Here is a 23,712-nt window from a genome sequence, read left to right as displayed (position 1 = left end):
GTTTTGGACAATTAATTTAGGGCTCGAGAGGAATATTATACCATCATGGCTTTTGGGTTGACTCATAGTTAATTAATGTTAAACTTTCATATTTTGTGCGCCTCTTATTTTCACCTTAGTCTGTGTCTCGGTGTTTCCCTTTTTCAGTTTACTTCCTGCTTTATTTTGAAGGATAATTTCTTTTTTGCTTTCTGCATTTTCACTTCCTTTCTGTCAGTTAATTTCTGCCTTCATTATTGTCTAGATTGAGTTTACCGATGCCATAATATTTCTCTCCCTGATTTGGATCTTTACTTACAAACTTTTATGTCATTTAGTTTATTCACCGTCTTTGGTTTCTTTGACTTCACTCAGTCATGTCAGTTAATATCAAGCAGCACTGCTCAATTTGTTTTTTAATAAACAGAAATGTAGATTCCTTTTTATCATTAATCGTTGTCTCTGAATGCAATTAATCTACCATGTGAGGACATCCAGTAGAATCATGTGAATCATTTAATTAATTAATCAATTAACAGGACACACCTACAGTACAATGTATCTTTTGAAGACTTGCATTAACTCTTTCGAACTCTATTGCAGCTTTACTTGGGAATTTTTTCTTGTTAATGTTTTTTTCCTGCTCATTAACTCATGCCCTGCTATTTGTTTTAATGTGCAATTTATTTGTCTTGTGAAACAACACGTTCACTTTTGTAAGTCAGAGGGCGAGGTAATGAAGTTCATGTAGATGAACACACTGTTTGACTAAACACGCCGATAACCTTCTACTTACATCACACTCAATTACAACAGTTTAATAATTACACATTACCCATGTGTGGTATTCTCATAAAGTTTTACTGCTTTCTGTCCACATTTGCACGTTATTTCTATGTTGCCTTCAATTTTTCAATTACTTCCATTTTATCCTCAAATGTCTTCACCCCAAACCCTTTATTCATTTCAGATACACTTGCCTTTGTCTAGTAACCTGTAGCAACAGTATTATCTACTACATCTATAGATCAGAGTTCACAACGTGAGCATTTGATTCAGTTCTCTCTTATGCAACCAACCTTGCTGCTGAAAACTACAAAAGGCTCTGAACCTTACTGCTGCTACCTTAGAGCCGACGCGGTCAGAGGTGTTTTGCTCGTCAGAGCCCGACGGCAGTCATTCACTCAGAGACCGGCTGTGAAGCAGGCTAGACACACAAACAACAGGCTCTGGTTGAAACGTGAGATCTTTTTACAGGGACGCTCTAGGTAAGTACTTAGATCAAAAACCCAAGATCAGCAAGAGTTTTAGAAGATAAAATGGCATTTTAATGTAAACCCAAAATACCTTTAATGCTGTTTTAGAGCATTTCTTTGTGTAGTTACGCTGCAAGTTCTGTTCTGACATATGCATGACCGACCAGCTAAGTAGTAGCATATGGATTCTCACAGAGGAATAGAAGATTTTCCAGATGTCTCCTCTCAACAATAACAAGGCTGAGCATTATGACTGCATGGAGGAATCTCACTATATAAACCATCCTCATTCACAGTCATAGTTTGTTCTGATCACATGGAACAAAAGCAAGAAAAAGAATGAATTGTTTTGGAATCGGATGCATTTCAGCTTGGAAAATTGTTTTCTTTTCGAAAAAAAGAAGGAAGCTTTAAAGGTCACACAAGTTCAGACTTTCTCAAACTAAATACAGAGAGAACATGGAGTTACTTTTTTGATGCAAAACAGAAAGATTTTTCTAATAAAGTTTTGTTTTGTTTTGATTATTTTAATTTTGGAACTAAGGAAAAAATGTTAAGTCTTGCAAGCACAAAAGGTCTTTTGACTGGTGGTGGTCAGAGGGCCCGGTGGCGCCAGTGTCCGGCAGCCTCGCCTCTGTCAGTGTGCCCCAGGGCAGCTGTGGCTACAATGTAGCTTGCCATCACCAGTGTGTGAATGTGTGTGTGAATGTGTGGATGACTGAATGTAGTGTAAAGCGCTTTGGGGTCCATAGGGACAAAGTAAAGTGCTATACAAATACAGGCCATTTACCATTTACCATTAAACAATGGCAGCTTTTACATTTTGCTTTATAATTTGATACCCATTATTGCTGGCAGCTGTGAAACCAGAGAGGGAACAAAAAACAGCAAACAGCTTTGTCACCTTCTTTTAAACCTCCTGAGATTTAGAGGGAGGAATTCCCACACTGCAGTTGAACCAGTCAGCTGCAGAAAATCTGGAAGCTATGCAAGTATTAAAGTAGGGTGCCTCAGCTTAGTGAAAAACTACTGGAAATCCTTTGTAGAAAGACTGGTGGTGGTGTGAATCACGGTGGTTTTAGCTATAAAGCAACCTTTGCTGTCAAACATAAACTGAAATGACTGAGTTATGTTATTTACTCAGATTAGCAATCTAGATTACTAACGATGTGCATTGTAAAATACCACAGTATATTACAATGCCACATTCCGAAAGTGAAATTACAAGGATCAGAAGTTACCTTTTTAAATACATCCCGACTTCTAATCAGGAAAATAAATTGGCCTCTTGGATTTAAATGTCATGCTTATGTTTAATAAGAATGACTAGATAGCATCTAAGGTTTTCTTAAACATTTATAACTTACGTTTTGGTTGTCATCATTGCAAGTTGCAGAAGTTCATTGTCATTTCTTGATCTGGAGTCACTACATCACTGCCAATATCTTCCAGTGTGTATGCAGGAAGGAATTTTCTCACTCATTTATGTTTGTTTTTAAGTTGATAGAAAACCTTAAACTCAAAGCCCTTACTAAACAGAAGGAGAGATTTGACATCTTAACATCTTTGTCAGAATCTCTTTCAGAGATGTGCCATCCAAACTTGGTGGCACTTGCAGTGCTGCTATGCTCTACATTGTTGGTAAATGGAGGGAAAGTCTTGGTGTTCCCTGTGGATGGAAGTCACTGGATCAACATGAATATCATCATCGAAGAGCTTCACTCCAGAGGTCATGAAGTCACAGTGGTGCGGCCAAACGACACCTGGCAGATCAAGTCAGAGTCCCCTCACTACAAGACCATCACTATAACATACTCAAATGGTTTTGATCATAAGCGCTTTGGAGCATTTGTTATGAAAACACTAATCATGCGTCGACAAGGTGCTGCTCTTTGGACTCGTTTATCGATGGAGTATGATTTAGTGAAAGAGTTTTATGAATTGCATGTCAAGGCGCTTGAGATGGTGGAACGCATGTTTGAGGACACCAAGCTGATGCAGAGCCTCCATGACGCCAAATATGATTTGGTTCTGACTGATCCTACGATTGGTACAGGTGCTTTAATGGCTCACCGTCTGCGTCTTCCACTTGTCTTTAATGTCAGATGGACTATTCAGGGTGAAGGCCATTTTGCAATTGCACCTTCCCCACTCTCATACATCCCCATACCAGGGTCAGAGCTGACTGACAAGATGACTTTCATTCAGCGTGTCCAGAATATGCTCTACTTTTTCTTCTATACTTTACGATTTTGGTGTATCACAGAACCAAACTACAAACCATTTTTCCATCGTCATTTTGGCAGTGACGTACATTACATGGAGCTGTTTCAGTCAGCAGACATCTGGCTGATGAGAAATGATTTCACCTTTGAGTTCCCTTGACCCACAATGCCAAACGTTGTCTACATGTCAGGATTTCAGTGCAAACCCTCCAAGCCCCTGTCTAAAGAGCTAGAGGACTTTGTGCAGAGTTTGGGTGAACATGGTGTCATTGTGATGACACTGGGAACACTGGTAGAAGAACTTCCAGAGGACATCGCTGAAGACATTGCTGCTGCTTTTGCAGAACTTCCTCAGAAGGTGATTTGGAGGCACAAAGGCAAAAGACCATCCACCCTCGGTAATAACACGCGAATCTTGGACTGGTTGCCCCAAAATGAACTCCTGGGTCACCCCAAGACCAGAGTGTTTGTGGCCCACGGAGGCACCAATGGGATACAGGAGGCCATTTACCACGGTGTGCCCCTGGTTGGCCTGCCCCTTATGTTTGACCAGGCTGATAACTTCTTCAGGATGAAAGCAAGAGGTGTGGCCAAAGTCCTTGATATTGCAACAGTGAACAAAGAAAACTTCTTGAGGCGCTAAAGGAGGTGCTCTACCAACCATCCTACAGGGAGAAGATGAAGGAGCTGTCCAGCATCCAAAGAGATCAGCCTATGAAACCGCTGGACCGAGCCATGTTCTGGATCGAGTTTGTCATGCGGCACAAAGGAGCGGCGCACTTAAGGACGGAGTCTTACAAGATGTCCAGCATCCAGTACTACTCGATGGATGTGGCAGCTTTTCTGCTGGCAGTTATTTTGCTAGTATTTACCATTTTGTTTCAGCAGTCAGGTTTCTGTTGCATAAGTTATTTTACAGAAACAAAGTCAAACAGGAATGATGATGAAAATGGGTAAAGCAAATGAGTTACGGGTTTATATTAATTTTCAATATTCTTCTGTTGTAAACACTTTAAAAATAAAATCACCACATTTCCTAAAATTGTCTGACAGTTAAAAGTGGAGACAATTACATTTTTCTGACTGACGTATGGTGATGATGTCCAATCCTTCATTGAGGGCACATAAGAAGAGTTTGGCTTCATGTAGTGCTCAACAATAGAGAATATTTTATTGTATGTATGTTTGCACAAATGTTACAAAATTTTATGCTGCTATTTTTTCAAATCTATATTAAAAAAAACTTCTGTAACCAGACCAAAACATTCACAGTATTATAGAAACAGTGTGCAAGTAAATGAAATTCACTATGTTCTTTATATTTTCCCACTGTATTATAAATGTTGCTGGAATACAAAATAAAGTAACTTAAGATCTCATACGACCATTCTGATGCAATGTATTACGTATTACCCTAGATCACTATTGATCCCTTTAATGATGAAAAAAATATATACAGAAATGTCTCCAGTGTTAGATTTATTATAAACATAACTATATTTAAATCCTTGAATCATATATTCAAAATTTATGAACGTTTTTCATTTGACACCTATTTATTCTTTGTTTTCTTTTTTTCATTGAGGGATAATTGAAGTCATTTTTTTTGGTAAGATTTTAGCTTTACCCTTTATCACATGACACATTTTTAAAGTTCTTATTGTGTTTACTCTTAAATCTTTTGAGGTTTAAGTCATCATCGGCAATGACCCAAACCCCACATTAACCCTATGCTAACAGAACATGTAATATCTGTTTATTTAAAACTTTGCTGTTTCCTTGTGACTACAGTGTTGAAAAAGTATCAAAACCTAGCAAATAATCTCTAACTTATCTATAATGACATCAACTGTATAGGATGATCACTGCTGTGAATAAGAGGCTCGTGACTTTAAGATAATAATTCACACCTATATCTTAACCTTTAAATCTAAGTTTTTATCTTATCGAAGCCAAAACCAAAGCAGCTGACAAATACGCCTGACATCCAGTGGTCAAGCTTAAATATTGGCCAGTTCATATTTTCCCAACTTAAACTTTATCTCAAGTATTTCTCCTTATTTATTAGGGTGCTACAAACTCTTCAACTCAAACACCTTGCTCATAAGAGACGATCTAACATCTTGACATCTTTGTCAGACTCTCTTTCAGAGATGTGCCATCCAAACTTGGTGGCACTTGCAGTGCTGCTATGCTCTACATTGTTGGTAAATGGAGGAAAGTCTTGGTGTTCCCTGTGGATGGAAGTCACTGGATCAACATGAACATCATCATCGAAGAGCTTCACCCAGAGGTCATGAAGTCACAGTGGTGCGGCCAAACGACACCTGGTACATCAAGTCAGAGTCCCCTCACTACAAGTCCATCACTATAAAGTTCTCAAATGGTTTTAACAAAGAGCACTTTGGGGCATTTGTAATGGAAACACTGACCATGCGTCGACAAGGTGCTTCACTTTGGACTCGCTTATCGATGGAGCATGACTTAGTGAAACAGCTGATTCAAATGCATGTCAAGGCGCTTGAGATGGTTGAGGGAATGTTTGAGGACACCAAGCTGATGCAGAGCCTCCGTGATGCCAAATATGATTTGGTTCTGACTGATCCTGCAGTTGGTACAGGTGTTCTTATGGCTCACCGCTTTGGGTCTTCCACTTGTCTTTAATGTCCGATGGACTATTCAGGGTGAAGGCCATTTTGCAATTGCACCTTCCCCACTCTCATACATCCCTATACCAGGGTCAGAGCTGACTGACAAGATGACTTTCATTCAGCGTGTCCAGAATATGCTCTACTTTTTCTTCTTAACTTTACAAAATTGGTATATCACAGAACCAAACTACAAACCATTTGTCCATCGTCATTTTGGCAGTGACGTACATTACATGGAGCTGTTTCAGTCAGCAGACATCTGGCTGATGAGAAATGATTTCACCTTTGAGTTCCCTCGACCCACAATGCCAAACGTTGTCTACATGTCAGGATTTCAGTGCAAACCCTCCAAGCCCCTGTCTAAAGAGCTAGAGGACTTTGTGCAGAGCTCGGGTGAACATGGTGTCATTGTGATGACACTGGGATCTGTGGTGGAAAAACTTCCAGAGGACATCGCTGAAGACATTGCTGCTGCCTTTGCAGAACTTCCACAGAAGGTGATTTGGCGGCACAAAGGCAAAAGACCATCCACCCTCGGTAATAACACATTAATCTTGGACTGGTTGCCCCAAAATGACCTCCTGGGTCACCCCAAGACCAGAGTGTTTGTGGCCCACGGAGGCACCAATGGGATACAGGAGGCCATTTACCACGGTGTGCCCCTGGTTGGCCTGCCACTTATGTTTGACCAGGCTGATAACCTCTTCAGGATGAAAGCAAGAGGTGTGGCCAAAGTCCTTGATATTGCAACAGTGAACAAAGAAAACTTCTTGGAGTCGCTAAAGGAGGCACTCTACCAACCATCCTACAGGGAGAAGATGAAGGAGCTGTCCAGCATCCAAAGAGATCAGCCTATGAAACCGCTGGACCGAGCCATGTTCTGGATCGAGTTTGTCATGCGGCACAAAGGAGCGGCACACTTAAGGACGGAGTCTTACAAGATGTCCAGCATCCAGTACTACTCGATGGATGTGGCAGCCTTTCTGCTGGCAGTTATTTTGCTAGTATTTACCATTTTTGTTTCAGCATTCAGATTTCTGATGCATAATTTATTTTACAGAAACAAAGTCAAAAAGGAATGATGATTGTGTCACAACATTTTTATGCTTGTCGCCTGTTCTCTATTCAGGAGAAAGAAAGAGATAAATTTGTACTGGCAGTCAAACAAACCTGAGTGTGTGCAGCTCAGTTCAGCTATACAAACCTCAAATTTTCTAATAACCTTGGTCTACTCATATTTCAAATGTCTTTTTGTTTCTTTGTCAGGATCTTAAAAACTTAAAATAGAAATTATTTTCAGTGTTGTTCAGTAAAAAGTTTGAAAATCAGGCAAGCAAATTGATGAATCAGTTATGGGTTTAAATTCATTTGATTTTGAATATTCTGTTGTTGTAGACACTTTGAGAATCACCACATTTGCTAAAACTGTCTAACAGTTAGACAGGGAGACAATTAAATGTTTCTGACTGTCATATGGTGATGATGCCTAATCCTTTATTAAGAGCACATAAGAAGAGTTTGGCCTCATGCAGTGCTCAACAATAGAATATATTTTATTATATGTATTTTTGTAGAAATGTTACAGAATTTGATGGTGATATTTTCGAAATTTATTACAAAAACTTCTGTAACCTGACCAGCATATTCACAGTAATATAGAAACAGTGTGCAAGTAGCTAAAGTTCACTATGTACTGTATATTTTTAACACTCTATTTTAAATGCAGCTGAATACAAAATAAAGTAACTTGAATCTTGATTCAACTTGATACACGCACTTTATTACATTTAACTATGGATCACTATTCATCACTTTGCTGTTTTAACAAAAAATATGTACAGAAATGTCTTCATTGTTCAATGTAATAATAACATAACTAGATTTAACTAGTTAAATCATATATTCGGGATTTATGAAAGTTTTCATCTGACACCTATTTATTATGCGATTTTTCTTTTTCACTGAGGATAATTGAAGTCACTATTTTTGTCAAGTTTCAGCTTAACCATTTTGTTACATGAAACATTTTAAAAGTTCTTATTGTTTTTACTCTTAAACCTTTTGAAGTCAAAGTCATCATCGGCAATGACCCCAGCCCTGAGTAGTATTTATTTAAAACTGTTTCCTAAGGTTTTGATAATCAGACAAAAAACTACTAAACATTCTCACTGACAATATATGAAAAACAACAAAGTTAGGGTTAGGATTAATATGATTACTTTTCATGAAGCACTAATGTCTTATTTGCTGCATGAGTAAAGTGAAATATTGGACTGTATCACTTTACTGGAAGAACGTGAAAGTTGAAGAATTTGTTCAAACTGGTCTTATCCTGGAGAACAGAAATTTTCCATCGCTTTCAAATAAGAAATAAAGAAGCTTATTTGTGTTTCCTTAGATTATTTAATTTACCTGAATCAATGCAAGTTTTTAGTTATTGAAACCAAAGAAGACTTGAAGGATAATCTCATAGTGTTTAGAGTTTCCCTTTAGTTTCTCAAATTTACCTGCATTACTTTTTTTTTTTTTTTTTTTTTTTTTTTTTTTCAAATAGTACAGTGAATTTTGCCATTTTTTCCTCATATCTAGACTTAAATTAAGATCATACGAACAGTCTGGGGTTCCACACCAAAATCACCTTTACTGTACAACATCTCGTCTCTAGCTCCCAAACTTCTTGTCATCCTCTATTTACTGAAGGAACACAAACTTTAACTTATCTCTTAAAACAAAACACTACTGCAGATAATGAGCAAAGTCATATTCAAAAACTAAAAGTAAAAGATAAAATGTTAAACATGAATATTTATAAGAATCAATGAAGTTTACATATATAAATGTTGACTCTAGAATTCAAATTAAGTACAAAAAGGTTTAGCTGATTGTAACATTTGAAATTAACCCTAATCAAGAGGACAAGTTTCATGTTTTTTGGTGGAATCATTGTTTAGTAATACAGAAGTTATTTCTTGTATTGCTGTTTTCTTGTGACTACGGTGTTAAAAAGGTATGAAAATTTAGCAACAAAGTCCCTAACTTATCAATAATGAGATCAACTGTACGAGATGCTCACTGCTGTGAGTAAGAGGCTCACGACTTTAAGATAATAAAGTCTACATCTATATCTTAACCTTTAAATCTGAGTTGGCAAATACATCTCACATCCAGTGGTCAAGTTTAAATATTGGCCACTCCATATTTTCCCCAACTTAAACTTTGTCTAGGTATATCTCTCATTAGTTATTAAGGTGATACAAACTGTTGAACTCAAACACCTTGCTCATAAGAGACGATCTAACATCTTGACATCGTTGTCAGACTCTTTTTCAGAGATGTCCCATCCAAACTTGGTGGCACTTGCAGTGCTGCTATGCTCTACATTGTTGGTAAATGGAGGGAAAGTCTTGGTGTTCCCTGTGGATGGAAGTCACTGGATCAACATGAATATCATCATCGCAGAGCTTCACTCCAGAGGTCATGAAGTCACAGTGGTGCGGCCAAACGACACCTGGTACATCAAGTCAGAGTCCCCTCACTACAAGACCATCACTATAAATTCCTCTGCTGGATTTGATGAAGAGCGCTTTGGTGGATTTGTTATGAAAACACTAATCATGCGTCGACAAGGTGCTTCACTTTGGACACGTTTATCAATGGAATATGATTTAGTGAAAGAGTTTTATGAAATGAATAAGAAAGTGCTTGAGATGGTGGAACGCATGTTTGAGGACACCAAGCTGATGCAGAGCCTCCGTGATGCCAAATATGATTTGGTTCTTACTGATCCTACGATTGGTACAGGTGTTCTTATGGCTCACCGTCTCGTCTTCCACTTGTCTTTAATGTCCGATGGACTATTCAGGGTGAAGGCCATATAGCAATTGCACCTTCCCCACTCTCATACATCCCTATACCAGGGACAGAGCTGACTGACAAGATGACTTTCATTCAGCGTGTCCAGAATATGCTCTACTTTTTCTTCACATGTTTTCAAATTTGGTACGTCACAGAACCAAACTACAAACCTTTTGTCCATCGTCATTTTGGCAGTGACGTACATTACATGGAGCTGTTTCAGTCAGCAGACATCTGGCTGATGAGAAATGATTTCACCTTTGAGTTCCCTCGACCCACAATGCCAAACGTTGTCTACATGTCAGGATTTCAGTGCAAACCCTCCAAGCCCCTGTCTAAAGAGCTAGAGGACTTTGTGCAGAGCTCGGGTGAACATGGTGTCATTGTGATGACACTGGGAACACTGGTAGAAGAACTTCCAGAGGACATTGCTGAAGACATTGCTGCTGCTTTTGCAGAACTTCCTCAGAAGGTGATTTGGAGGCACAAAGGCAAAAGACCATCCACCCTCGGTAATAACACGCGAATCTTGGACTGGTTGCCCCAAAATGACCTTCTGGGTCACCCCAAGACCAGAGTGTTTGTGGCCCATGGAGGCACCAATGGGATACAGGAGGCCATTTACCACGGTGTGCCCCTGGTTGGCCTGCCCCTTATGTTTGACCAGGCTGATAACTTCTTCAGGATGAAAGCAAGAGGTGTGGCCAAAGTCCTTGATATTGCAACAGTGAACAAAGAAAACTTCTTGGAGGCGCTAAAGGAGGTGCTCTACCAACCATCCTACAGGGAGAAGATGAAGGAGCTGTCCAGCATCCAAAGAGATCAGCCTATGAAACCGCTGGACCGAGCCATGTTCTGGATCGAGTTTGTCATGCGGCACAAAGGAGCGGCGCACTTAAGGACGGAGTCTTACAAGATGTCCAGCATCCAGTACTACTCGATGGATGTGGCAGCTTTTCTGCTGGCAGTTATTTTGCTAGTATTTACCATTTTTGTTTCAGCAGTCAGGTTTCTGTTGCATAAGTTATTTTACAGAAACAAAGTCAAACAGGAATGATGATGAAAATGGGTAAAGCAAATGAGTTACGGGTTTATATTAATTTTCAATATTCTTCTGTTGTAAACACTTTAAAAATAAAATCACCACATTTCCTAAAATTGTCTGACAGTTAAAAGTGGAGACAATTACATTTTTCTGACTGACGTATGGTGATGATGTCCAATCCTTCATTGAGGGCACATAAGAAGAGTTTGGCTTCATGTAGTGCTCAACAATAGAGAATATTTTATTGTATGTATGTTTGCACAAATGTTACAAAATTTTATGCTGCTATTTTTTCAAATCTATATTAAAAAAAACTTCTGTAACCAGACCAAAACATTCACAGTATTATAGAAACAGTGTGCAAGTAAATGAAATTCACTATGTTCTTTATATTTTCCCACTGTATTATAAATGTTGCTGGAATACAAAATAAAGTAACTTAAGATCTCATACGACCATTCTGATGCAATGTATTACGTATTACCCTAGATCACTATTGATCCCTTTAATGATGAAAAAAATATATACAGAAATGTCTCCAGTGTTAGATTTATTATAAACATAACTATATTTAAATCCTTGAATCATATATTCAAAATTTATGAACGTTTTTCATTTGACACCTATTTATTCTTTGTTTTCTCTTTCTTTTTTCATTGAGGGATAATTGAAGTCATTTTTTTGGTAAGATTTTAGCTTTACCCTTTTATCACATGACACATTTTTAAAGTTCTTATTGTGTTTACTCTTAAATCTTTTGAGGTTTAAGTCATCATCGGCAATGACCCAAACCCCCACATTAACCCTATGCGAACAGAACATGTAATATCTGTTTATTTAAAACTTTTGCTGTTTCCTTGTGACTACAGTGTTGAAAAAGTATCAAAACCTAGCAAATAATCTCTAACTTATCTATAATGACATCAACTGTATAGGATGATCACTGCTGTGAATAAGAGGCTCGTGACTTTAAGATAATAATTCACACCTATATCTTAACCTTTAAATCTAAGTTTTTATCTTATCGAAGCCAAAACCAAAGCAGCTGACAAATACGTCTGACATCCAGTGGTCAAGCTTAAATATTGGCCAGTTCATATTTTCCCAACTTAAACTTTATCTCAAGTATTTCTCCTTATTTATTAGGGTGCTACAAACTCTTCAACTCAAACACCTTGCTCATAAGAGACGATCTAACATCTTGACATCTTTGTCAGACTCTCTTTCAGAGATGTGCCATCCAAACTTGGTGGCACTTGCAGTGCTGCTATGCTCTACATTGTTGGTAAATGGAGGGAAAGTCTTGGTGTTCCCTGTGGATGGAAGTCACTGGATCAACATGAACATCATCATCGAAGAGCTTCACTCCAGAGGTCATGAAGTCACAGTGGTGCGGCCAAACGACACCTGGTACATCAAGTCAGAGTCCCCTCACTACAAGTCCATCACTATAAAGTTCTCAAATGGTTTTAACAAAGAGCACTTTGGGGCATTTGTAATGGAAACACTGACCATGCGTCGACAAGGTGCTTCACTTTGGACTCGCTTATCGATGGAGCATGACTTAGTGAAACAGCTGATTCAAATGCATGTCAAGGCGCTTGAGATGGTTGAGGGAATGTTTGAGGACACCAAGCTGATGCAGAGCCTCCGTGATGCCAAATATGATTTGGTTCTGACTGATCCTGCAGTTGGTACAGGTGTTCTTATGGCTCACCGTTTGGGTCTTCCACTTGTCTTTAATGTCCGATGGACTATTCAGGGTGAAGGCCATTTTGCAATTGCACCTTCCCCACTCTCATACATCCCTATACCAGGGTCAGAGCTGACTGACAAGATGACTTTCATTCAGCGTGTCCAGAATATGCTCTACTTTTTCTTCTTAACTTTACAAAATTGGTATATCACAGAACCAAACTACAAACCATTTGTCCATCGTCATTTTGGCAGTGACGTACATTACATGGAGCTGTTTCAGTCAGCAGACATCTGGCTGATGAGAAATGATTTCACCTTTGAGTTCCCTCGACCCACAATGCCAAACGTTGTCTACATGTCAGGATTTCAGTGCAAACCCTCCAAGCCCCTGTCTAAAGAGCTAGAGGACTTTGTGCAGAGTTCGGGTGAACATGGTGTCATTGTGATGACACTGGGATCTGTGGTGGAAAAACTTCCAGAGGACATCGCTGAAGACATTGCTGCTGCCTTTGCAGAACTTCCACAGAAGGTGATTTGGCGGCACAAAGGCAAAAGACCATCCACCCTCGGTAATAACACATTAATCTTGGACTGGTTGCCCCAAAATGACCTCCTGGGTCACCCCAAGACCAGAGTGTTTGTGGCCCACGGAGGCACCAATGGGATACAGGAGGCCATTTACCACGGTGTGCCCCTGGTTGGCCTGCCACTTATGTTTGACCAGGCTGATAACCTCTTCAGGATGAAAGCAAGAGGTGTGGCCAAAGTCCTTGATATTGCAACAGTGAACAAAGAAAACTTCTTGGAGTCGCTAAAGGAGGCACTCTACCAACCATCCTACAGGGAGAAGATGAAGGAGCTGTCCAGCATCCAAAGAGATCAGCCTATGAAACCGCTGGACCGAGCCATGTTCTGGATCGAGTTTGTCATGCGGCACAAAGGAGCGGCACACTTAAGGACGGAGTCTTACAAGATGTCCAGCATCCAGTACTACTCGATGGATGTGGCAGCCTTTCTGCTGGCAGTTATTTTGCTAGTATTTACCATTTTTGTTTCAGCATTCAGATTTCTGATGCATAATTTATTTTACAGAAACAAAGTCAAAAAGGAATGATGATTGTGTCACAACATTTTTATGCTTGTCGCCTGTTCTCTATTCAGGAGAAAGAAAGAGATAAATTTGTACTGGCAGTCAAACAAACCTGAGTGTGTGCAGCTCAGTTCAGCTATACAAACCTCAAATTTTCTAATAACCTTGGTCTACTCATATTTCAAATGTCTTTTGTTTCTTTGTCAGGATCTTAAAACTTAAAATAGAAATTATTTTCAGTGTTGTTCAGTAAAAAGTTTGAAAATCAGGCAAGCAAATTGATGAATCAGTTATGGGTTTAAATTCATTTGATTTTGAATATTCTGTTGTTGTAGACACTTTGAGAATCACCACATTTGCTAAAACTGTCTAACAGTTAGACAGGGAGACAATTAAATGTTTCTGACTGTCATATGGTGATGATGCCTAATCCTTTATTAAGAGCACATAAGAAGAGTTTGGCCTCATGCAGTGCTCAACAATAGAATATATTTTATTATATGTATTTTTGTAGAAATGTTACAGAATTTGATGGTGATATTTTCGAAATTTATTACAAAAACTTCTGTAACCTGACCAGCATATTCACAGTAATATAGAAACAGTGTGCAAGTAGCTAAAGTTCACTATGTACTGTATATTTTTAACACTCTATTTTAAATGCAGCTGGAATACAAAATAAAGTAACTTGAATCTTGATTCAACTTGATACACGCACTTTATTACATTTAACTATGGATCACTATTCATCACTTTGCTGTTTTAACAAAAAATATGTACAGAAATGTCTTCATTGTTCAATGTAATAATAACATAACTAGATTTAACTAGTTAAATCATATATTCGGGATTTATGAAAGTTTTTCATCTGACACCTATTTATTATGCGATTTTTCTTTTTTCACTGAGGGATAATTGAAGTCACTATTTTTGTCAAGTTTCAGCTTAACCATTTTGTTACATGAAACATTTTAAAAGTTCTTATTGTTTTTACTCTTAAACCTTTTGAAGTCAAAGTCATCATCGGCAATGACCCCAGCCCTGAGTAGTATTTATTTAAAACTGTTTCCTAAGGTTTTGATAATCAGACAAAAAACTACTAAACATTCTCACTGACAATATATGAAAAACAACAAAGTTAGGGTTAGGATTAATATGATTACTTTTCATGAAGCACTAATGTCTTATTTGCTGCATGAGTAAAGTGAAATATTGGACTGTATCACTTTACTGGAAGAACGTGAAAGTTGAAGAATTTGTTCAAACTGGTCTTATCCTGGAGAACAGAAATTTTCCATCGCTTTCAAATAAGAAATAAAGAAGCTTATTTGTGTTTCCTTAGATTATTTAATTTACCTGAATCAATGCAAGTTTTTAGTTATTGAAACCAAAGAAGACTTGAAGGATAATCTCATAGTGTTTAGAGTTTCCCTTTAGTTTCTCAAATTTACCTGCATTGCTTTTTTTTTTTCATTTTTTTTTTTTTTTTTCAAATAGTACAGTGAATTTTGCCATTTTTTCCTCATATCTAGACTTAAATTAAGATCATACGAACAGTCTGGGGTTCCACACCAAAATCACCTTTACTGTACAACATCTCGTCTCTAGCTCCCAAACTTCTTGTCATCCTCTATTTACTGAAGGAACACAAACTTTAACTTATCTCTTAAAACAAAACACTACTGCAGATAATGAGCAAAGTCATATTCAAAAACTAAAAGTAAAAGATAAAATGTTAAACATGAATATTTATAAGAATCAATGAAGTTTACATATATAAATGTTGACTCTAGAATTCAAATTAAGTACAAAAAGGTTTAGCTGATTGTAACATTTGAAATTAACCCTAATCAAGAGGACAAGTTTCATGTTTTTTGGTGGAATCATTGTTTAGTAATACAGAAGTTATTTCTTGTATTGCTGTTTTCTTGTGACTACGGTGTTAAAAAGGTATGAAAATTTAGCAACAAAGTCCCTAACTTATCAGTAATGAGATCAACTGTACGAGATGCTCACTGCTGTGAGTAAGAGGCTCACGACTTTAAGATAATAAAGTCTACATCTATATCTTAACCTTTAAATCTGAGTTGGCAAATACATCTCACATCCAGTGGTCAAGTTTAAATATTGGCCACTCCATATTTTCCCAACTTAAACTTTGTCTAGGGTATATCTCTCATTAGTTATTAAGGTGATACAAACTGTTGAACTCAAACACCTTGCTCATAAGAGACGATCTAACATCTTGACATCTTTGTCAGACTCTTTTTCAGAGATGTCCCATCCAAACTTGGTGGCACTTGCAGTGCTGCTATGCTCTACATTGTTGGTAAATGGAGGAAAGTCTTGGTGTTCCCCTGTGGATGGAAGTCACTGGATCAACATGAATATCATCATCGCAGAGCTTCACTCCAGAGGTCATGAAGTCACAGTGGTGCGGCCAAACGACACCTGGTACATCAAGTCAGAGTCCCCTCACTACAAGACCATCACTATAAATTCCTCTGCTGGATTTGATGAAGAGCGCTTTGGTGGATTTGTTATGAAAACACTAATCATGCGTCGACAAGGTGCTTCACTTTGGACACGTTTATCAATGGAATATGATTTAGTGAAAGAGTTTTATGAAATGAATAAGAAAGTGCTTGAGATGGTAGAACGCATGTTTGAGGACACCAAGCTGATGCAGAGCCTCCGTGATGCCAAATATGATTTGGTTCTTACTGATCCTACGATTGGTACAGGTGTTCTTATGGCTCACCGTCTGCGTCTTCCACTTGTCTTTAATGTCCGATGGACTATTCAGGGTGAAGGCCATATAGCAATTGCACCTTCCCCACTCTCATACATCCCTATACCAGGGACAGAGCTGACTGACAAGATGACTTTCATTCAGCGTGTCCAGAATATGCTCTACTTTTTCTTCACATGTTTTCAAATTTGGTACGTCACAGAACCAAACTACAAACCTTTTGTGCATCGTCATTTTGGCAGTGACGTACATTACATGGAGCTGTTTCAGTCAGCAGACATCTGGCTGATGAGAAATGATTTCACCTTTGAGTTCCCTCGACCCACAATGCCAAACGTTGTCTACATGTCAGGATTTCAGTGCAAACCCTCCAAGCCCCTGTCTAAAGAGCTAGAGGACTTTGTGCAGAGCTCGGGTGAACATGGTGTCATTGTGATGACACTGGGAACACTGGTAGAAGAACTTCCAGAGGACATTGCTGAAGACATTGCTGCTGCTTTTGCAGAACTTCCTCAGAAGGTGATTTGGAGGCACAAAGGCAAAAGACCATCCACCCTCGGTAATAACACGCGAATCTTGGACTGGTTGCCCCAAAATGACCTCCTGGGTCACCCCAAGACCAGAGTGTTTGTGGCCCACGGAGGCACCAATGGGATACAGGAGGCCATTTACCACGGTGTGCCCCTGGTTGGCCTGCCACTTATGTTTGACCAGGCTGATAACTTCTTCAGGATGAAAGCAAGAGGTGTGGCCAAAGTCCTTGATATTGCAACAGTGAACAAAGAAAACTTCTTGGAGGCGCTAAAGGAGGTGCTCTACCAACCATCCTACAGGGAGAAGATGAAGGAGCTGTCCAGCATCCAAAGAGATCAGCCTATGAAACCGCTGGACCGAGCCATGTTCTGGATCGAGTTTGTCATGCGGCACAAAGGAGCGGCGCACTTAAGGACGGAGTCTTACAAGATGTCCAGGATCCAGTACTACTCGATGGATGTGGCAGCTTTTCTGCTGGCAGTTATTTTGCTAGTATTTATTATTTTTGTTTCAGCAGTCAGGTTTCTGTTGCATAAGTTATTTTACAGAAGCAAAGTCAAAAAGGAATGATGATTGTGTTACAAAATTTGTATGCTTGCCATCTGTTCTCTATTCAGGAGAAGAACAGAGATAAATTTGTACTCGTAGTGTAACAAACTTGAGTGTGTGCAGCTCAGCGCAACAATACAAACCTCACATTTTCTAATGACCTCAGTCTACTCACATTTTAGATGTCTTTTTGTTCATTTGCATTTGGATCTTGAAACGCTGAAATGTAAATACATTGCAGGCAAGTTTGGTGGCAAAATAGAAAATAAGTAAAGCAAATCAGTTATGGGTTTAAATTAATATGACTTTGAATATTCTGCTGTTGTAAACACTTTGAGAATCACCACATTTCCTAAAATTGTCTAACAGTTAAACAGGAAGACAATTAAATGTTTCTCACTCCTGTATGGTGATGATATTCAAACCTTTATTAAGAGCACATAAGAAGAGTTTGGCCTCATGCAGTGCTCAACTATAGAATATATTTTATTATATGTATTGTTGTAGAAATGTCACAGATTTTTATGGTGATATTTTTCAAATGTATTAAAAAATTGCTGTAACCTGACCAACATATTCACAGTAATATAGAAACAGTGTGCAAGTAACTGACATTCACTATGTACTGTATATTTTTCCCACTCTATTTTAAATGTTGCTGGAATAGAAAATAAAGTAACTTGAAATCTGCTACAACCATTTTGGTGCCCAGTATTACATATTACCATAGAACACTAAAAATATATACAGCAATGTCTCCATTGTTACATTTATTTTTAACTTAACTACATTTAACTTCAGAGCCCCGTAAGGGACATTGGAGGAAAAAAAAAAAATAAAGATGAACTTTTGCGAGATCTCGCAAAATAGGCTGCAATCCTTCGCAGGTCGCATTTGAAGGCTGAGTCGGTGTATCCTTCGTGGCCCAACCTACCCCAGAATTTATAACACGGCCCAGCCAATTCCATTTTTCAACAATGGCGGCAGCTACTTAGTTTTAATATTACTCTTTCTGGGTCACAAAATAAACTTTTAAGATATTTTCAGGCATGAATGTAGCTGTGTAAACTTCAAATATCTGCACTTTTTATCAAGACATCACTTATTTGCAAAAGTGCTCCGACATTTCGGAGACATCTGTTACCCACCAGCTCAAAGCTGACCGGGAGGTCGAGGCCCACTAGAGCTGGGGGGAACACCGCACTCCCGACACATCGTCCCTCGACCTCCCGGTCAGCTTCGAGCTGGCGGCCTCCGAAGGACGCAGCCTACTTTGCGAGATCTCGCAAAAGTTTTGCGAGATCTCGCAGAAGTTCATCTTCATTTTTTTTTCCGCGATGTCCCTTGCGGGGCTCCGTATTTAACTACTTGAATCATATATTCAGGATTTATGAAAGTTTTTCATCTGACACCTATTTATTATGTGAGTTTTCTTTAGAAGTCAAGTTTTTTTTTTGTCAGATTTGAGCATTACCCTTTTTTAAAAAAAAAAAAAAAAAAACATGAAATATTTGAAAAGTTCTTATTGTTTTTACTCTTAAACTTTTTGAGGTCTAAGTCATCATCGGCAATGACACCAACCTCGTCATTAACCTTATGCAAACAGAATATGAGTAAAGTGATATATTGGACTGTACTACTTAACTGGAAGAACACAAAGGCTCACGAATTTGCTCAAATTGGTCTCATCCTGAAGAACAAAAATATTTGGTCACTTTCAAATAAGAAATAAAGACGCTTATTTGTGTTTCCTCAAATTATTTAATTTGACCTGAATCAATACAAGTTTTTAGTTACTGAAACTAAAGAAGACTTCAGGGAACATAAAATTGGTTAACAATTTAAAGCTGTTCTGCAGCAATGGAGGTTGATCAAGCCTTGAAAGCTGGTGCTACTAATTCCTACAGGTGTCCCAACTTTTCTGGATCACTTACACCCCTCTCTGTCTCCATAAAAGCAGTGTGGGAACACACTGTGGTACCAGACCCTAATGAGCATCAGTTGAACAGTATTGTACAGCAGAAAGCAGTGTGTTGCTACAAAAAGGGCGAGAAAGACAATTAACAATGGAAAAGAGCCGGACCATCAAAACAATTAAAAATGTAGGTCTGTCCTACAGAGAAATTGCAGAGAAAGTCAAGGTGTCAGTGAGTACAGTTTCCTTCACCATCAAAAGGCACTCAGAAACTGGGGGAAACTCTGACAGGAAGAGGTCTGGCAGACCCAAAGCCACAACTGAATCAGAGGACAAGTTTCTGAGAGTTAACAGCTTGAATGATAAGCGGCTCACAGGACAACAGCTTCAAGCACAGCTTAGTGGTCGTAGTAAGCAAGTCTCAGTTTCAACTGTGAAAAGAAGACTTTGAGCTGTAGGTTTGACAGGATGAAAGAAAGCCAAGAAGAAAGCCATTGCTAAGGTGTCAGAATAAGACATAGAGGCTTGCCTGGGTCATGAAACGCCACCATTGGACCACTGAAAACTAGAAGAAGATATAATGGACTGATGAATCAAAATCTGAAATCTTCGGTTAATCAGGCAGGATCTTTGTACGCCATCGAGTAGGCGAAAAGCTTGTTCCCCGGTGTGTGCCATCCACTGTCAAACATGGAGGAGGAAGTGTGATGGTCTGGGGCCGTTTTGCTGGATCCAGGGTTGGTGATTTGTACAGAATGAGCAGCACCCTGAACCAAAGCAGCTACCACAGCATTCTGCAGCACCATGCAATACCCTCTGCATCTAGTTGGTCAGAGGTTCATCCTACAGCAAGATAATGACCCAAAACATAAGTCCAAGCTATGCCAGAACTACCTCAGGAAAAAAGAACAAGATGGTAAGCTTGAAAACATGGAGTGGCAGCACAGTCTCAGGACTTAAACCCCATCGAGCTGGTTTAGGATGAACAGGACAGAAGAGTGAAAGCAAAGCAGCCTACAATGGCCATACATTTATGGGAACTTCTGCAACACATATGGGAAGAACTCTGTAAAGAATATTTGATTTTTACTGTAGGAAGAATGCCACGGGTATGCTCGGCTGTTATATCTGCCAAAAGTGGCTACTTTGATGAGTGAAAAGTTTAGAATAGATTTTGTCTATAAATTGATTCCATGATTTCTTTTTTTAACTCCAATTGCTTAATTGTACTATGTTTTTATTTCAGTGTGCAATTAGACACTAAACTGCATAATTTTCAATTAAATTAACTAGAAAAACTGGGGGTGTTTTAAAACTTTTGACCAGTAGTTTATATGAATGTTGACTGTGGAATTCAACTAAAGGTCATCAAAATTTCTCTGATTGTAACATTTGACATTAACATTGATGGACTGCTTCCAAAACCTGAAATTACACCATAACTCTAATCAAGAGAAGAAGTTTCATACTCTTTTTGGGGATCATTTTTTAGTTATACAGAAGTTATTTCTTGTTTTGTTGTTTCCTTGTGACTGCGATGTTAAAAAGGTATGAAAATTTAGCAGCAAATTCACTAACTTATCATGAATGAGGTCAACTGCCCAGGATGATCACTGCTGTGAGTAAGAGGCTCGTGACTTTAAGATAATAATCTACATCTATATCTTAACCTTTAAATCTGAATTGTTATCTTATCGAAGCCAAAACCAAAGCAGAGCTGGCAAATACATCTGGCCTCTAGTGAACAAGTGTAAATATTGGCCAGTCCATATTTTCCCAACTTAAACTTTATCTCAAGTATATTTCTCATTGGTTATTAGGGTGATACAAAGTGTTGAACTCAAACCATTCGCTTAAGTAATAATCTAACATCTTGACATCTTTGTCAGACTCTCTTTCAGAGATGTGCCATCCAAACTTGGTGGCACTTGCAGTGCTGCTATGCTCTACATTGTTGGTAAATGGAGGGAAAGTCTTGGTGTTCCCACTGGATGGAAGTCACTGGATCAACATGAATATCATTGTTGAAGAGCTTCACTCCAGAGGTCATGAAGTCACAGTGGTGCGGCCAAACGACACCTGGTACATCAAGTCAGAGTCCCCTCACTACAAGACCATCACTATAAATTCCTCTGCTGGATTTGATGAAGAGCGCTTTGGGGGATTTGTTATGAAAATACTAGACATGCGTCGACAAGGTGCTTCACTTTGGACTCGATTATCAATGGAGTATGATCTGATGACACATTTTTATCAAATGCATGTGAAGGTGCTTGAAATGGTTGAGGGAATGTTTGAGGACACCAAGCTGATGCAGAGCCTCCGTGATGCCAAATATGATTTGGTTCTGACTGATCCTGGGATTGGTACAGGTGCTTTAATGGCTCACCGTTTGGGTCTTCCACTTGTCTTTAATGTCAGATGGACTATTCAGGGTGAAGGTCACTTTGCAATTGCGCCTTCCCCACTCTCATACATCCCTATACCAGGGTCAGAGCTGACTGACAAGATGACTTTCATTCAGCGTGTCCAGAATATGCTCTACTTTTTCTTCTATACTTTACAAATTTGGTATATCACAGAACCAAACTACAAACCATTTGTCCATCGTCATTTTGGCAGTGACGTACATTACATGGAGCTGTTTCAGTCAGCAGACATCTGGCTGATGAGAAATGATTTCACCTTTGAGTTCCCTCGACCCACAATGCCAAACGTTGTCTACATGTCAGGATTTCAGTGCAAACCCTCCAAGCCCCTGTCTAAAGAGCTAGAGGACTTTGTGCAGAGCTCGGGTGAACATGGTGTCATTGTGATGACACTGGGGACACTGGTAGAAGAACTTCCAGAGGACATTGCTGAAGACATTGCTGCTGCTTTTGCAGAACTTCCTCAGAAAGTAATTTGGAGGCACAAAGGCAAAAGACCATCCACCCTTGGTAATAACACGCGAATCTTGGACTGGTTGCCCCAAAATGACCTCCTGGGTCACCCCAAGACCAGAGTGTTTGTGGCCCACGGAGGCACCAATGGGATACAGGAGGCCATTTACCACGGTGTGCCCCTGGTTGGCCTGCCACTTATGTTTGACCAGGCTGATAACTTCTTCAGGATGAAAGCAAGAGGTGTGGCCAAAGTCCTTGATATTGCAACAGTGAACAAAGAAAACTTCTTGGAGGCGCTAAAGGAGGTGCTCTACCAACCATCCTACAGGGAGAAGATGAAGGAGCTGTCCAGCATCCAAAGAGATCAGCCTATGAAACCGCTGGACCGAGCCATGTTCTGGATCGAGTTTGTCATGCGGCACAAAGGAGCGGCGCACTTAAGGACTGAGTCTTACAAGATGTCCAGCATCCAGTACTACTCGATGGATGTGGCAGCCTTTCTGCTGGCAGTTATTTTGCTAGTATTTACCATTTTTGTTTCAGCAGTCAGGTTTCTGTTGCTCAAGTTATTTTACGGAAACAAAGTCAAAAAGGAATGATGATTGTGTCACAAAATTTGTATGCTTGTCATCTGTTGTCTATTCAGAAGAAGGATAAATAGAGATAAATTTGTACTGGTAGTGTAACAAACCTGACTGGGTTTAAATTCATGTGACTTAGAATATTTTGCTGTTGTAAACACTTTAAGAATCACCACATTTCCTAAAATTGTCTCACAGTTAAACAGGGAGATAATTAAATGTTCCTACCCCTGTATGGTGATGATGTTTAAACCTTCATTAAGAGCACATAAGAAGAGTTTGGCCTCATGCAGTGCTCAACAATAGAATTAATTTTATTACATGTATTGTTGTAGAAATATTACAGAATTTGATGGTGATATTTTTCAAGTGCATAAAAAAAACTTCTGTAACCTAACCAACATATTCACAGTAATATAGAAACAGTGTGCAAGTAGCTGAAATTCACTTTGTACTGTACATTTTTCTACACTATTTCAAATGTTGCTGGAATAGAAAATAAAGTAACTTGAAATCTAATACAACTATTTTGGTGCACTGTATTACATATTACCATAGAAGACTATTGATCACTTTGTTGATTTAAAAACATATATATACAGAAAATTCTAAATTTATTATTAACATAACTACATTTAGCTAGTTGAATGATATATTCAGCATTTATGAAAGTGTTTATCTGACAGCTATTTATTAT

The 23,712-nt window shown here is 38.8% G+C and overlaps 4 protein-coding genes and 2 pseudogenes across 5 annotated transcripts in view; 5 read left to right on the top strand and 1 right to left on the bottom strand.

The window, feature by feature from the left end:
- The window catches only part of sh2d3cb (SH2 domain containing 3Cb), a 75,633-nt gene that overhangs the window by 5,919 nt on the left and 46,002 nt on the right, over positions 1 to 23,712 (bottom strand). The window lies entirely within an intron of this gene.
- On the top strand, positions 1,112 to 7,220 carry LOC116316296 (annotated as a pseudogene).
- On the top strand, positions 1,116 to 11,469 carry LOC116316292 (annotated as a pseudogene).
- Positions 1,116 to 23,492, top strand: LOC116316294 (UDP-glucuronosyltransferase 2A2-like). Its single transcript, XM_039621266.1, has 3 exons — positions 1,116 to 1,247; positions 2,809 to 3,034; positions 21,665 to 23,492. The coding sequence occupies exons 2-3, from the start codon at positions 2,823 to 2,825 to the stop codon at positions 23,031 to 23,033; spliced, it is 1,581 nt and encodes a 526-aa protein (XP_039477200.1). The 5' UTR covers positions 1,116 to 1,247; positions 2,809 to 2,822; the 3' UTR covers positions 23,034 to 23,492.
- LOC120443179 (UDP-glucuronosyltransferase 2A2-like) lies at positions 12,229 to 14,498 on the top strand. Its single transcript, XM_039621268.1, has one exon. The coding sequence runs from the start codon at positions 12,243 to 12,245 to the stop codon at positions 13,821 to 13,823; it is 1,581 nt and encodes a 526-aa protein (XP_039477202.1). The 5' UTR covers positions 12,229 to 12,242; the 3' UTR covers positions 13,824 to 14,498.
- Positions 16,146 to 18,333, top strand: LOC120443180 (UDP-glucuronosyltransferase 2B31-like). Its single transcript, XM_039621269.1, has one exon. The coding sequence runs from the start codon at positions 16,183 to 16,185 to the stop codon at positions 17,653 to 17,655; it is 1,473 nt and encodes a 490-aa protein (XP_039477203.1). The 5' UTR covers positions 16,146 to 16,182; the 3' UTR covers positions 17,656 to 18,333.

The sequence above is a fragment of the Oreochromis aureus genome, linkage group 12 (genome assembly GCF_013358895.1).
Source record: "Oreochromis aureus strain Israel breed Guangdong linkage group 12, ZZ_aureus, whole genome shotgun sequence".
Taxonomy (NCBI): Eukaryota; Metazoa; Chordata; class Actinopteri; order Cichliformes; family Cichlidae; genus Oreochromis; species Oreochromis aureus.
The sequence above is the reverse complement of the archived record's forward strand: the minus strand, read 5'-3'. Positions and strand labels throughout refer to the sequence as shown.

Coding starts and splice junctions, on each gene's coding strand:
- LOC116316294 (XM_039621266.1), top strand. CDS start 2,823: ATGTGCCATCCAAACTTGGTGGCACTTGCAGTGCTGCTATGCTCTACA. Junction 3,035..21,664: donor GAGTCCCCTCACTACAAGAC/CATCACTATAAC, acceptor TCACTACAAGAC/CATCACTATAAATTCCTCTG.
- LOC120443179 (XM_039621268.1), top strand. CDS start 12,243: ATGTGCCATCCAAACTTGGTGGCACTTGCAGTGCTGCTATGCTCTACA.
- LOC120443180 (XM_039621269.1), top strand. CDS start 16,183: ATGAATATCATCATCGCAGAGCTTCACTCCAGAGGTCATGAAGTCACA.